This window comes from Scophthalmus maximus, chromosome 2 (genome assembly GCF_022379125.1).
Source record: "Scophthalmus maximus strain ysfricsl-2021 chromosome 2, ASM2237912v1, whole genome shotgun sequence".
In the NCBI taxonomy this organism is placed as follows: Eukaryota; Metazoa; Chordata; class Actinopteri; order Pleuronectiformes; family Scophthalmidae; genus Scophthalmus; species Scophthalmus maximus.
This window is the reverse complement of record NC_061516.1, coordinates 15,314,175-15,330,318: the sequence shown is the minus strand read 5'-3', so window position 1 is coordinate 15,330,318 and position 16,144 is coordinate 15,314,175. Positions and strand designations below refer to the sequence as shown.

General features: G+C 39.9%; 1 protein-coding gene across 6 annotated transcripts in view; it reads left to right on the top strand.

Annotated features, from left to right (window-relative positions):
* klhl13 (kelch-like family member 13) overlaps positions 1 to 16,144 on the top strand; it is a 35,114-nt gene that overhangs the window by 1,250 nt on the left and 17,720 nt on the right. For 2 of the 6 annotated variants that reach the window (XM_035626188.2, XM_047330452.1), the window contains exon 2: positions 316 to 390. In XM_035626188.2, the coding sequence (XP_035482081.2) occupies positions 338 to 390 (53 nt within the window). In that variant the 5' untranslated portion in view covers positions 316 to 337. Of the gene's footprint in view, positions 1 to 7; positions 35 to 315; positions 391 to 3,629; positions 3,935 to 12,898; positions 12,971 to 16,144 lie in introns of those variants that run through there. The other 4 variants (XR_007030394.1, XM_047330451.1, XM_047330454.1 and 1 more) reach the window with 3 other exon arrangements.

The window sequence follows — 16,144 nt, the reverse complement described above, 5'->3', positions numbered from 1 at the left end:
CTTTTAGGATAAACTCGAAAGGTAAAGACAGTAGGTATGTCTGCTTTATTGACAATAAGCATTTGTGTGTCCATCCAAAATTGTAAAAGTTTGTGCAACTGAAAGGCACTGTGACCTGTGACCTTTGGTACACTATTGATTTCGTTTTCTTGTAATTATAGACCACCAGATTTACTGTTACAAGTGCAGTTGTCTTACAGATTGCTGAAAAATATAACGTGGCTACATATAGGGGCTTATATTTACTTTTACGTGGCAGAATTGAATGGGGTTTTTTTTTGGTAGAAAGACTTAATGCAAATGTTTGTGTTTCAGGTGAGGTTTTTGAGGCGAGGGTATGGAGCACCCTGTACACAGAGGGGAGACGATGCCCATCGGACTGCATGACAGGTAGTGTGAAATTCCTCATATTTCATTATTTAGTTGGTCACCGTAAACATGTGTATTGATTTACTTTAGCTAAACACATTTCGCTGTGTTGTTCCAAAAAGAAACAAGAGTATTAGCTATATTTAATTTGAATTGCTCTCGTCATTATTAATTGCAACGAGCCAAAATAACATGATTATAATAATATTATATGCTGCAGTTATCCGTTTTGGTATCAGTCCTGCCTATAGGAAATGCGTTTCACTAAGAATCTGAGGTGTTAATCAGATAATCCCTAATTAGATTGTAAGAAAGAAAAGCAGAAGGGTTGTGGCGCTTAAAGAGCAGGATTAAGGACCACTGCTTAGAGTCAAGAAACGACAGTGTTTCTGCGACAGGAATTTACCTGTGACCGTCTTCCACACCTGAGTGGCCTGTGCAAAATGTTGGCTAACTTATCAATGTTTGTGGGCAGTTATTCTGTCACTCAGACAGCATTGTCACAACCCCTCGGTATACAAAGACTGAATAGGGTTTTTTAACTGGACCCAGTGTTGCTGCTGGCAAACAAATAAACCTTTTAATGAGCTGAACCCTTGTCTGTACCAGTTATAGTCAAATGAGTGACAAACCCTTTGCTTATTCAAAACTGTGGTGGATTGTACAATGGTAAATGGACTGTATTCACACAGAGCTCTTCTAGTTTTATCTACCACTCAGAGCGCCCTAACAGCACAAGTAACACTGACCTAGGCATTTATACAGCACTGCTATATACCACACTTTTTCCGTTACATTCATACATGGCCAGAAGAGCCGCCAGAGGCAATTTAGGGTGAAGTGTGTTGCCCAAGGACATTTAGGCATGTTAACTATGGGAAGCTGGGGGTCAAACCACCGACCTTTCGGTTAGTGGATGATCTCTCTACCTCCTGAGCCAAGGCCGCCCGTAGTTGTGTATTTTATTCTCAAGTGCCACAATAATATCAACAAATAATGCAAAACCTACGTACAAAAATATGAAGGTTACTGCCAGCATCCAACATATTTTAGTTTTGAAGTCCTCTTATTCGAATTATCTAAGCTCTGAATTCATTTACAGTTGCTTGTGTTCAGACAACACAATGCCTTTTACCCTGATTTAAAAAATGTTTGACATGTTTGCAGGAAGACACCAATTTTTGGAGCGTTAAACATGACTATCTCTACCCAGTGTGCTGCCTATGGAGTCCACTGTGGGCAAATGCAGAATATACAGAAAATATTGTGTCTGTGATTATGTAATCTTAGATATGTAATCAGCTTGTGTGTGTCTCACATTTGGAACAACTTATGTGTGACAGAAACGCCTATGGCTCCATGTCAGCCATGAGTGGGCACACCCAAACGCATGCATTTCACCACATATTTCTAAAACCTTCACTGCGCACCTCGTGAAAATTCCCTAATTCTGGCACTCAACTGTCTCTAGTGTGTTGTTGTGTTTATGTGACAGTTACTTGGCACAGTGTATTTTGTCTTTGGTGTGACAAATGAAGCCAAAAGCTATTTAGAAAGAAGATTGAAGAATCTGTCTCGCATTTATAAACTCGTCAGTATTATAAATCACGTGACAAGAAATGTTTGTAAAGTTAAATGGCCTGATTGACAGGGATGGGAGGAGCAGTGACGAGTAAAGTATGCTTACTACCATTTGTATGCAAGATGTTACCCAGGTTAGAAATTATTATATTACGACAGTTTGGGTTAATAGGGTGCAGAGTGGCTGATTGGTTTGGGATGTCAGCTATTGCCGAAAGATTGGACTGGAATCAAATTGAGCGTCAACAATCAGCATTCAGTTCATCAAATGTGATGCACATTGAATGGGTTTTCAAGAGACATCATGTGAGTATATATTGTGTTTGAACTGAGATCTGTTGGTACAGTGCAGTTACAGGAGATGCCAGGAAGCTCATCGTTGTCCAGCCCTCGGGGCTTACCTTTTCTCTGTCAGCTGTTTGAATCACCATGGCCACCCTGACCATAAGGTGTGCTATGCATGTTGACAAAACATTTGGATGGCTAGTCTAAAATGTTGAATTCTTCCGTCATACAGTCTGATCATTTCATTGTATGAACTTCAGAGGAGGCTAACATTGCTTCCATAAACCTAGATTTTCCATGTAGTTCACACGTTTTAGGTTAAAGGCCTATTTGACAAGACATTCTGAGATGAATGCGTGCACGTTTTTTTCACAACAACTGGTTTAAAAAAATCTGGTAACAAACACATAACCTAAACAATCAATATTTGATACAGATCCAGATGTGTCTGTAGAATCTTTTCGTTTATCGGCCTCATATGTTCAGACATGGAGTAATCGGCCATGGGATTAAGTGACCACCAGAAAAACTTTTTTAAGAGTTGCTTTTACCTCTGGGCGACTGGAAGGCTCGTACTGTGATGCAGTTGCAGGACGTGTTAGACACAGAAGATGTGAGTAGTCCAATACCTTGCACTAATGTCTGTTGCCCTGTGCTTTAGTTTATAAAGCTAAGGAAAGTCTGATCAAGACTTTGCTGGATCAGGATCTTGTAGAGGAAATTCTGATTCAAAACGTACTACATTTAGTTTAATACATTGTAGTATATAGCATCAGTGAGATGCCAGCAGACCATGTGGAGTTTTGAATTAATTGATAGAGTCTGCGGACGGTCATTAGAGTGGGTGAAGAAAACACCAACTTTAGCACGGCATCTGAATACGTGCCTTGTGCATAAAAGAAAGGCATACACAATGATTCTCATTTAAATCTATAGTATTTCATTTTTACATATAACATAACCCAAATGACATGGGCTCATTTAGTTTTTCTGAAAAACAACTGATTAACCCAAAACCCACACTTAATTAATAAAGGAATATCTGGATAGTTAAAGACTTCCAGTTTGGTCTGGTAGAATTTAGTTTATCATTATTACTGTTCAAAGTAAAAATGTACTTCCACAAACCATGTTAAACCTTAGGAGGTAGAAAATGTATTTGGTCCAAATGAAATTTCCCTTGTTCCTACTACTTTATCAACCCCTTTTACTTATTTCCATAGCAAACCCAGAGCTGTAATCCCGACTCCTTTAACAAGGTGGCACTGTTGCTTAGCTACCGGACCACTCACATAACCTGAGGGGGTAATGGGAAGGCAGGGCTTCTTCCCCCTCCTACCACAAGACTACCGTGAATGCAGCAGGGCATGCAGCCGCGGTGGATGCAATCTATTGGCTTCTCAGCGCTGCCGCTAAAGTCACAACCCTGAGTGTAGCCCGCACTGCCTCTACCAATTTATTTCTATAGCTGCTGCTGCTGCTGCTCTCCCTCCTCCTTAAATGGTGTGGGCAGAGTGGGATGGAAGACTGCATTGGAAACCTTTTCATGGAAATGGTCTTTGCTGTTGGTATTGCTGTAGCACCATTCTGGTGACAACAACATGCCGTTGAAATGGAAAAGCGGTTCTCCTGTCAGCTGGAAATTCCCAGTGCCAGTTCTTAAGACATCCAGGTCCTCACCCCTTTCACCTGCATACATGTGAGTAATTTACAGCACACCACCGTGGCAGTGCACATGGTGCTTTTGTTTGCTTTGGATATTTATTTTGTAAATTATTGTCTATTATTTTTATTGTTGCAGTCCTAATTAGGCAGAATGCATTTGAGCCATGTAGTGTGTCGGGAGATTTGCCTTGTCCAGCATGCGTTTTATGGTTTGCTGGCTGAACGCTTTGCTCCCGGGCAGAGAGACTCATTTTGCCGCTAGTCTGGACAAGGCAAGCACCACATCCCGACTCTTGCCCTCTCCCTGTGGCTATGTTTATTTGGGAACAGGGACTCAGCAGCTTGGGAGGAGCCTGCCTTTGTCAGGATGTCTGGCGTGCCCTGGTTTAGAAGCTATTGTCATCTGCTACTGTTCAGGAGGGGGGAAGGGTGGAACAGAAGTGCTTCACACAGCGTCTCTCATCCTCTCTCTTCTACCCCTTTTCCTTGAGCTCTGCTGAAAAAGGACAAGTGTCTTGTTTGACTTTTGATCAGTAACATGACTGTGGCCCGAAAGAGTGAGACAAAAAAAACCCTACAGTTTTTAAGACGAGCTAAGATAGCTGATTGCCCAAAGGTAGTTTCATAGGCTGCTAGCGCTGAACAGGATGGAGGGATTTTCACAAAATTGGACAGTACAGTTTTCATGCTGCCTTACTTATAAGCATAATTTTGCTAGTTTTATAGAAATGTTTATTTCTAAAATTACTGCACCACAGAAACGGAGATCTGTGAGATCTCTTTTTTGCACATTTTCTTTTAAATGTCCCCAGAAACATGGCTGATTTGTAAATGTACAAAATTTATATCTGTATATTTATAAAGGCCCACCCTCAAGTCTGAAACGCTACATAAATCTTGTCTAAATGATATCACTTTGTGGGCTCCCTAGAAGGACACAATGCTTCACTGTTGGCACTAATGACTTGGTAAATATGAATTTAATCTTTATTTAACCAGAGTAGTTAAACTGGAACGCCTTGATAACACACACGCGGGCGCGCTAACACACGCACTTAATTATATCCACACCTGGAAAACGCCCAGTACCACCACACTGAGCAGGAGCAGCCGTTGGTTAAGGTGCTTGCTCAAGGGCACCTTAATGGTTTTTAGTGATCGAGTGAACACACCCTTACCCTGACATCCGTTCTCCTGACAGTTTGCAGATCAAACTGCTACCTCCCAGTTATTTTAGTTTCATTGCTAACACTCTGGCATATTTAATATAAAGTGGAAATAGATTGAACGGACATTTTTTCACAAGCTTCCTTCTTGTCCGTCAGCAGATACGTTTACTGTGAATGTCATTGCAGGGGAAAGCTCTTTAAAAACATAGCAGCAAAAGCTAACAACAAAGTGACACCACAGATTCAAAAAATTTGTTCTAACAAATATAAGTTATGTATTGCTATATAATATAATAATATATTATATAGTAAAGGACCTTTTTATCTTTGAATAAATATTTTTTCTGTAGTTCAGTTTATATCACTTATCACGATACCCTGTAGTTTATATTAAGCATCACAGTATACTATACTGCTATTTTGACTTTCTTTATAAATAGTTATAGATCAGTTGCATGCTTTGCATTTTGATTTGGTTTACTAAGTTATATTACATGCCAGGTTATTTAAAAAATAACCAACTATTTAAAAAAAAAATGCCGTGCTATTGACCTAACTGCTGTATACTACAAGTGAGTGCTGGCATCTCTTCCTGCTACAGCATTAATCAAGACCTCTTCATAGTCTGTATAAATTGTGCATGTACAGCTTTTACTTTATGTTCAACACTTGACAAAAGCCAGAAGAGGGTCTTCACAGCACCAGCATGGTCTTTTGTAGGACTATGGCGACTCTCCTAATGAAAGCACAAGGATGAGAGAGTGCATCACGTGTACTCAAGCAGCTCTGGGCGACGCGTGCGTGTTTTTGTAGCAGATAGCGCGCATACACGCTGGCAAGTGAAGCATATGCAGGCCGTGAAGCTCCACCTCACCCTGCCCAGTGTGGCTCTGCCCCACCAGACCACCGTCTATTTTGAAACGTGTATGTTATGAGCTGTGTTTCTAGGCATGCTGATATTGGGTCCCCAATTATAGGTTCCTCTGTGGTCAGGCAGAAGTCACTCTTTATAGGCCCTTCGAGTGGTGCCTCTGTCTGTTTGGCTTCAGAGGCATTTTTAAGTTGGTATGCTGGTAAGGTAATCTTTGTTTACGGTATGTATTTATATATATATATATATATTTATATACAAAGCAGCAAAATGATGGATGACACGGGTGAGAGTTTTTGGAATATCTCACATACATTATGTTTTAAGAATTAAAATCTGTTTGCACAATGTGCTTTGCTGTTTTGAAACCACCCTGATCTATATATAGAGCGGTGAACTGCCTGTGGTGCAGATTTCACCCAACGAGGAATGGTAAAGGTTCCCCGCCAGTGTGGCCCATGGAATATTCTTCAGCTCAGTAGGAAGTCATCGAGTTTATCTTTCATTCCACAAAAAAGTCCTTGAAATGAATGTCATCCCTCATCTGACAGTGCTTCAGTTACTAAGCACTTAATATGTGTGACTGCTGTCTTTAGTAATCACCTCGTGGAGGAGTCATGGTGAGCCAGTAGCCTTCACAGGGGCGATGCCTGTTTGATTCCAGTCAGGGACCTTTAGCACATGTCACATCCCCCTTCTCTCCCTCTTCCTTCGTACCCTGCTGCTCTTTGTCGACAATCTCTGTAGATGCAAAATGCAATGAAATCAGTCTTTCAGAGACGATCACATCTTGTATAATTTGACCTTCATATTTTGCATTAAAAAGTGACTTACCTGCAGCAGTCCCATGGTTCTACCGATTTGGAGTTTTCTTGTTTGAATGTTGAGATTTTACTCGATGCCAGGATGACTACATTATATTTCATTCAGATTCCATGCAGAAGCTTTGAAAGTCTGTATAACAGACTTCTTTCCGAATGCGGATGCCTCTCAAGTCTCATGTGGCTGTTAAATCCTTCTGCTGCTGCTGAATCCTCCTGTGCTGCTGCGATGAGACAGGTTTTTACAGTCTCTGAGGTAAATGGCCCATTAGTTTGCATAAATTTATTTAAAACCTACTTCATTACCAACTTCGAAATAATTTGCTCTAGAAATGTAACAATTCATCTTTTCTAAAATTATTGGAGCATTGTTGATTTGACAGATGACATTAAACAGAATAAGAGCTGGGTTTTCTCCCGTGGATTTTTTGCTTTACTGTGGCTTTGAACGTCAACTCCCACTGACAAAAAGACATTTTTAATGGCTAAAATGACATAAAACTGTTGAATTATACGTAAGGGTCCCACCAGATATATCACAGTGTGTTTTATGTGTTAATTGGACAGAGGGATGATGTGCCAGCATGAATGTTAGAACTGCAGTGCTGGTCTTAGCCAACATACTGTATGATTTTAATGGAAGACAATGAACGCTGGTGTGCTCCATCAGCGGAAAAGTAGTTCAACTGAAACAGCCTGCTCGGAAATGAAGACATTACGACAAGTGAATGATTTAATATGCTCTCTAAATACCTGGCTAGACAGTCACTGATCACAGTGTGAAACAACATATGATCATTTTCATAAATATTCCAGATGAGCTTGCTTAATTGCGTGCCTGAAAAGCAAAACAGAATATTGAATACTCCCTTCGACAGAAAAACATCTGCCACTGTTTTTAAATGAGGCCAGTATTGTGTCATGGTTTGGTCTTTTTAAATATTCATAGTGTCCAAGCTTCAGTCATTGGTAAAACTGAGACTCATGTGCCTTGCTGCTGGAAAAATTATCATCCTTAGAGCACTGTGCCGGGGCTTTTAATTTACCTGCCCTTTGGAATAGACATTAAGTTCCTGCTGACTTGTGGCCATTTTGTACAAAATGCAGTAGCCACCCAGGGAACATTTATTTTCACTGAAAGGCCAGAGGGGAGGCACAGCCAGTCTGGCTGGCAGAGCATCAAGAGAGTTCAATCAGGTGAAACCGTCACGTCAGTGCTCATCTCACACAGACACAGACACACACACACACACACACACACACACACACACACACACTCACACTCACACTCACACTCACACACACACACACACATTTCTCAGTAGTTGTGAGGACACATAATGCATTCCCTAGCCCCTGACCTTAACCATCACAACCAAATGCCTAACCGTAACCAAAATCCAATTCAGACTTTTCACCAGTGACTACCTGTGGTGAAAGCAACATGGATAACGAATTAGTCAGATATGGCTTCACCTCGTCGAGGCGTTCAAAGTTTTCTACTTTTTGTCATTGCTGTTCCTTTTTAATACAGTATTTTCTGCAACTAAGCAACCAACTGCAGAGAAGATAATCTGCTTACTCTTCACACTGGCATGCACATGCCCAGTCTATATGAATGGTCATGTGAAATGCGTCGTCAGGCACGTTAGAATGGACGGAGATTATTTCTGATACGGAGCTCAAACACTCATCTGGACAAAGATTGTTTTTCGTTTTAAAATGAAAATCTACCTAGCCCCCGCAAAATTATGCTTACCTTTTGCCGCGACACATATCTGGCCTTTTTGATTAGAAGCTGGATACAGTCCTTGGGTCCATGTACATACGTTCCACATACGTAGGTGGACAAACAAACAATACAACCCACATACAAACAAACAATCTCTAAACCTTTTTTAGCCATTTATGATGCAGAATTGAAACTGTGGTTTGGAGACTTAATTTTAGGTGCTTATGAATTCCCCAGCCTTGTTTGATGTGAAAGCCTTGACCTTAAAGTGCTCTCTGATTATAAAGTGTAATCACAGACTCATTATAGCGTACAGATGGCTGGGATTATTAGCTGTGATCGGAACAATTATCTGGAGATCACGGCCAGTCTGTCCTGGAGTGAGCTGCAAATAGTGTACATACTGCAAATATCAGTGGACCTGAAACTAGTTTCCCTGACATCCATCCATCCATCAGCTACCGCTTTATCCATTTAAGGGTCGCGGGGGCTGTACTCCCTGGACAGGTTGCCAGCCTATCGCAGGGCCACATACAGAGACAAACAGCCATTCACTCTCACATTCACACCTACGGTCAATTTAGAGTCTCCAATTAACCTAATCCCATTCTGCATCTCTTTGGACTGTGGGAGGAAGCCGGAGAACCCGGAGAGAACCCACGCATACACGGGGAGAACATGCAAACTCCACACAGAAAGGCCCTGGTTGGTTTGAACCGGGATTTGAACCCAGAACCTTCTTGCTGTGAGGCAAAAGTGCTAACCACTACACCAACGTGCAGCCCAGTTTCCCTGACAGTTGTTACTCAAATCTGATGAACAATGTGAGGAGATGCATCATTGCTAAGCACAGTAGCATCATGCGATCCACTTGTCTGGCACTGGCAGTATGTACTCTGTGCCACCCTGGGTGGTTGTATTCATATTTTGTCGTAACCACTTTTACTAATGAAGAAATCATCTCATAAATTGAGGACCTATTTTTCCCTTAGTGATGAGACCTGTTTCCCCCCCCAGTTTCTAACAATTAAAACCTACAGGTAACATAGTATTCAATTTAAGAATTGGAAGTCTGTGTGATTTCAAACATTTAAAGGAGTTACTGTGAGTCTGTGAATGGTACATTGAGACTATTCATTCAGTTAGTTCATCCAGAGCTTTAATTAAGGGAGTGCCTCCGAACGGGCAGAGCAAACATTTGCGAGAGACACATGGGACACAGATTCTGAATTAGTCTGTTAAGTCAACGCTCCCTCCTTCCCTGGAACTCTATGAATGGACGAAAAAGAAAACATAATAAAGAATGGCTCATTTTTAATTTTTGGTGCATCAAAAATGTCTATATATTTATTATGATGATGAACATATTCCCATTTGCATATTACAGTATAGCCACCAGACACATTGTCAAATTTTAGATGCACTTAGGTCTGTTTGATGGAAGGAGACAGTATGAGAGAATTTTAAGACTGCGCATCTACATCCTTGTCCCTGCTGTATTGCTTCTCTGCTGTGTGTGTGTGTGTGTGTGTTGGGGGAAGGGAAACAAGAGCTTCAAATGTCTCATTTTTCTCTGTCAGCTGTTGATTATTCATTTGAGTTGAAGGAGGAAAAATGTGTTGGTGGTGCCAGAAAGGTGGGAAACAGCTCTGAATCCAGGCATGTTTACAGAATGTGATAATCATGTGACCACTCTGCTGTAGCTTGATAGGTTTGGTGTGTGGATGTTTTTAGCATGCTAATAACTAAGCAGGATATTTTTTTTAAATCACATCCATAGACAAATCCAGGGGAAACTAAACATTACATCGGCAACAAGGGCTTCAGTTCTTCCACAGCACTGTGTTGCTGCTATATCATTGTTGCCAAAATAATTTTTGGTCTGTGGTACTTCAAGTGTTTTGTTTGCTTTATTTTAGTAAAGGTGTATTTTTTCTGGCATAAAATGATCCAACATTGCATCATATAGTGGTTTCTATTTTCTGCATCTGAACTTGAACGTTACCGCATCATGAGATGTTTGTTTTTTTGTCCCATGAGCAGAAGCTTTTTTTAATTCTCTGTTTTTTCTCTTGTTACTTGTTAAATATATGTCCAAAGACCAGTATCCCTGTCTTGGTGAAACAGTTTCAACTGTTTAATGACTGATCCTGCAATCGAAAACCAAACCACAAATTTTGTGTCCCGCGATGATGTTGCTCTCTCGAAATTTTAAATCATTCCTCGCAATGGTTATAATTTCTGCCAGTTACCGACCGGCACAGAGGGACCTACGCTGTCCGACTCATTGGTGTAGGTGGTGGTGAGAAGTCCTCGTCAACAGAGAGCGGGCAGCTGTCATGACTTTCCATGTTGTGCTGCCAGTTACTGTCAACTCTGCCCCGTCGCTATTGGCTACTGTGAACGCCAGTCAATATCTTTATAATTCTGTTCATAGCTTCATGTTTTACCGGAAACAAGTACACCTGCAGAATCAAATAGCTTGACATCCGTTTACAGGGTCTTGTAAGATGATTGTTCAGTGTAGGTATTCGTCATTACTCTGCTTGAAAGGGCAAATAGGGATTTCCCCTCTAACTCTTTGCTCACATCACTTCAGAGGTTTTCAGAGAGCTGCCCTTGTTTAGATTCCAAGCACCTTATCACTTTTCTATTGGATTCAGCTGTTCATAGAGCGTAGGAGCCTTATGATCCCCTATTATTTTGAGATTGGGGCAGAAAAAATTGTAAGAGTTGCACTTTTCTTGCTGCTCCATCAATTCCTCTGCTTCGTCATTGTCTCTCTCTTTGTGCTCCCAGGCTCTTCCTGAGTTCCTGTTGAAATAATGTCAGGTTAGTTCACAGCAACTAAAAACATTGTAATTAAACTTTTAAATGGCTATGTAATACAGTTGGTTCAATTTTAGCCCAAGAGAAATGGGCCGGTAATCATTTTCTAACTAGCGGTATACACATTTTTTGGGGGGATGTCTCTTTTTCTGATTGTGCTTCCTGTCTCCCACGAGTTGGAAGTTGTGAATCCATAAAGAATTAGGCTGATACAGACTTTAATCATCCAGTACATCATCATGTTTAATAGCTTTTAAACACTTTTACATCACAGTGCTGCAAATTAATTTCAGGCAATAGTGATCTTGTCTGAAAAATATGATGCATGTATTGTTCAAAGAGACTTGAAAAAAAAAGTTAACCTATCCCTCTAACATGGGCGTGAAACTTTTTTCCTGCCTTAAATATTTTTGTGTATTTTTCTTCAGATAACATGACGTTGCTCTTTCAGATGTTCCCAACCTGAAATAGATGAGATTAATGAGGTTTCTATCTATCAGTGCATGGCTGAACACGACAAGACAGCAAAGCTATACTCATTAATCTGTTAAGTCCCAGCACTGTCATCCCCGGGAAAACGCCAAGTTGACTTTTTATCTTCCCCAATTGCCACTGATGGAAGAATGTTTTAAGCTTTCCACTGACACGAAGAGAGTGGATAGATTGCTCCCGTTGTTCAACTCATGTCTTCATTACTTCTGTTTTTAATCATCCAACTTCCTCCCATGCTTCTTACTCTTTCCTTTTGTCCCTTCTTTTACCTTCCCCAGCTCAAAACCTGAATTTGATGCACATTATGATAACTTTGCTGCTCATGCAAATTGTCACTGACATTAGAATAGGATCCATAGAATTCCTGTTATTTGTTCTTTTTTCCTTGTAGTCAACCATGTATTTTGACACAAAGCAAGCAATCACTGCTCTCCAGACCAGACATAGTTGTTCTTATTTGTTCAAGTTAGAACCTGAAAGAAAAACCATTCTCTGCACCATTACTTTACACCAAGTGATGATTATTCACTAATTTAATTGGTACAGTGGATGTGTGGGCCCACTGTTAATGTGATGTGTAAGTATAAGCGCCATTAATGGTCTTTTTATTAAACCAAACCTAACCCTAACCCTATACTATTAAACAGTTTACCTTCTAGTAGATGAGTATAATCATTTTTTTCCTATCTGTTTTTATATTCATTTCATCCTTATTTTCTTAGAAGCGTGAACAATGTTCTGTGATGTACTGCTGTATTTTCTTTTAAAACTTTCAAAACTAAACCATATTCATTCATTGTACCTGATTTGAACTTTTACTTAGTTTTAGAAAAGTCAAAAGAAAAATTACTAACCTGAAGTAAACCTATTCTTGGCGTCAGTAGCAGGCATTTGACAGACAAATAGTGAATTCTTCTGTGATGTTTGATTAATGTTTTTTTGCACACAGTCACTACTGAACTTCTCAAAATCTTTATTCAGAATTCTAGTCAATCAACAACAAAACTTTGTCTTCGTTGTCTTTTGACAACAAACTTTTATGTGGGATGCTGTAGCTGTTGTCTGCTTTGTTTCGTTCCGGCAGCCACCAACACTCCTTTGTGGTTTGGACAACCCACTCTCTCCTCGCTGCCTGTCCGACTTACCACCTGACGGGGTAAATGTACCAGTACATTTCCTGTGCTGTGTGTCCGTGTGCTTGTGACCACTGTTTTAAGCCATCCCAGTTTCTCAGCGTTCCTGATCTTCTCGATCGTCTCCTTGTAAAATGTCCCTCGTTACTTGATCCCATCTACTCATCCTCAGTGTTAATCGTTAAGATTTGTATTTAATTTTCTTCAGCATGTGTTGGGTAGATCATAAAGTAATACCTAGTTTTCCTTACCTCTTGTGGTAGCAGAAACCTCCATGTTTTTGTCCTTGTTTTGTCTTTGATGTATCCTCATTGGTGTTCATACTGTTCCTCAGTTGTTGTACGGCATGTTGAAAGGAATGACGATTAGATTCGACCTGACCTCTTAATGTTTTTCCATCATATGCACCAAATGTCTTTGGTCTGATCTTTCTGCAAAAAAAGACATTTGAGTGTCAGTCTGCTGAAGTCTGTTTGGTCTGTTCAAGAGAGAGGGAAGGACAAATTCCACAATTCTTTCAAATAACCTTTCCAAAATTTTTCACAGAAAGGAAACCGAAGTTTCCTTTGGCATATCTGGCACTTTTAAGTCTGTGAAAAAATGTAAATAAAGTCTTATAGTCCACATGCCCTTTTTCACATCTTCATGCCTAGTTGTTGTTACTCTTAATTCTGTCACGTGGTCAAATGTCGCTGTCCCCGTGTCACTGATGTTAATTAGACTGCATTGCGTGACGCACAAAACTATAATTTGGATTAAATGTCTTTTGATGAGAATAATTAACAATGATGCATGATGAAAATTGGTGGGTCAGCCCCCAATTTCCAATCACATGATCTTTTTTTGTTTTCATTTATTCATACTGCATTGTATGGAGAGCCCCTCCCTTTATTATCATTCAGTCTGAACTGTCTAAATGTCGATTTAAAAATCATTATTAAGAGAGTGAGTACGAGTTTCAACATTCTCATTTAACTACTCTCACGTTACTTAAATGCTCTTTTCCTTTACTGATAATATGGAAATTATAAGGTGGGGGGTTCATCACTCATATAAATCCTTAACATTTTTTAACTTTTTCTGGGCCTTTATAGCTACGTTTCTGCCTAAATGTGTCCTAATGACAGTCATCTCACATTAAATCTCATAATCAGATGTGTTATGGTGTGTTGCCTGTAAAAGACTAGAAACACGCAATAGTTTTAAAAATACAAAACACATACAAAAATACAAAAGTACTCATGACAGCAATATATCCGGTATAAAATAACATCAGATAGAAGGGTGGGGCTTTCTGGCTGTGTGTTGTCAGGTCAAGGTCAGAGTGAATGAAACACACACAAGGCTGTTACTGCCATCGCTGACAGGGATCGTGGCAAGTGTCAAAAAAAGGGGAAAAAAAGAGTAAATATGTTGAATGGACAAATGGTTGCTTTTTTTGTTGGAGTAAAAGACAAGCCAGTGTGCCTAATGTGTGGGGAGTGCGCTTATCGCTAAGAAGCTAAAACCTCATTCAGAAGGAGAATTTGTGAAGGAGCCTTGTTTCTGTTGTGGAGCTGCTCGAATCAGATAAAGAAGAAATTGTTCCAAAGTGTCAGTTTGTCTTAAGGTCATTATCGCAGAGCAGATTACTGATACAGCATGGATTATTAGAAAACCACAGAAGGAAGAAATTTCCAGTTTTTTCAGACAGGTCCAGTCATCGTATTAAAGAATGTGATGTTAAATAATTCAGAATGACCCACAGAGGATGTTTTAAAGATTGAAATGGATTGAAATAGGAAAAAGGTCCCACACTCCTGTTATAAATCATTGTTCCTGATCACTCTTATAATAGACCACCACTGGAAGGTCAAATGGTTTGTACATCTATGAAACTGCCCTTACTTTTACTTATTTATTTATGTACATTTACATACATAACATTTCCCTCATTCAAAATTAAATGAGAGGTATGTAATGATCTTAAGCATGTTCACAAAAGCTCATTAGAAATGTTTTTTAAATTTATAAGTAGAACTATGCAAATGCTCCAATCACTTTGACCTGTATGTCAGGTGCACTGTAGTTGTTCACAGTTGTAGAGGAATGTTCATATATCGACTCACTCTTAGAAGTGAAAAACATTATTATATTGAGGATATTGAATAATGTCCCCTCAGAGCACAGGGGAGGTCCACTTTCAAATGTTAAAACCACTCAGCAACTAACCACTGACAACGGAAATAGTGTTCAGCCACACAAGGACCTTGAATTGTTCATCACTTTATAAATATTCCTTCCAAAAACTATTAAGTCCTCTACATCCGACAAGCACTGCCTGCTCATGGGCCTGTGTGAAGACAGATATACTGCAACACTGAGTCAGACATTTTTGCAACTGATAATAACCAAGAATCCGGGTGACTGCTTCAGCATTTGCTAATGTCTCAAAACGTGTCCTGCAGTCCTTCCAAACCTCTCAGTTTTAGTTGCTCAAAATCTCCGAAGTAGTGTGGACGTGGATGGCAGGTGTAAAACGTATCGAAGGGGATTAAATAAACAAAAAATCTTAGTAGTATGGATATAGACTTAAAGCTCTGTGTGCTTCACCTCTAAGACTCTTGCTTTTCTAGAACTGCTGTATGAGATGAGTTATTTCAAAGTCTTTTGTTTGAAAAATAGTACATTGTTGATTCCAAGGCCAGCTGTTTTCCCTTCTATCGAGGCAGAAGTCTCACTTTTAAAAGGAAGTACACAGAGTCAAAGTGGTGCAGTCCCCAAATTGTTGTAAAATACACTAGCTGACAGTACTTTGGTTGTTGTGTTTTTTATTAAAAGGTAGTATTCAACCATGTGGACATGGTAGGGGAAAAAAGCTTGAATGTTTTCAATTTATTTTTGTTTTTGGAAACTGCTCTGTAGATTTGGATTTTGTGGTAAATGGCTCCATTTAGATAGCACATCTGTCCAAAGGGCTGTACAGTTTACCACTCATTCAACCAGTGACTCTCTCTCTCTCTCTCTCTCTCTCTCACACACACACACACACACACACACAAACACACACACACACACAAAGGCATGATTGCAGTGAAAAGCAAGCAATACAAGGTTTTAGCTAGACCATTGGGAACAATTTGGGGTTCAGTGTTTCACAGTTTGACATGTGGACAGGAGACACTGGGGATTGAACTGCCACTGCCTTGATCAGTGGA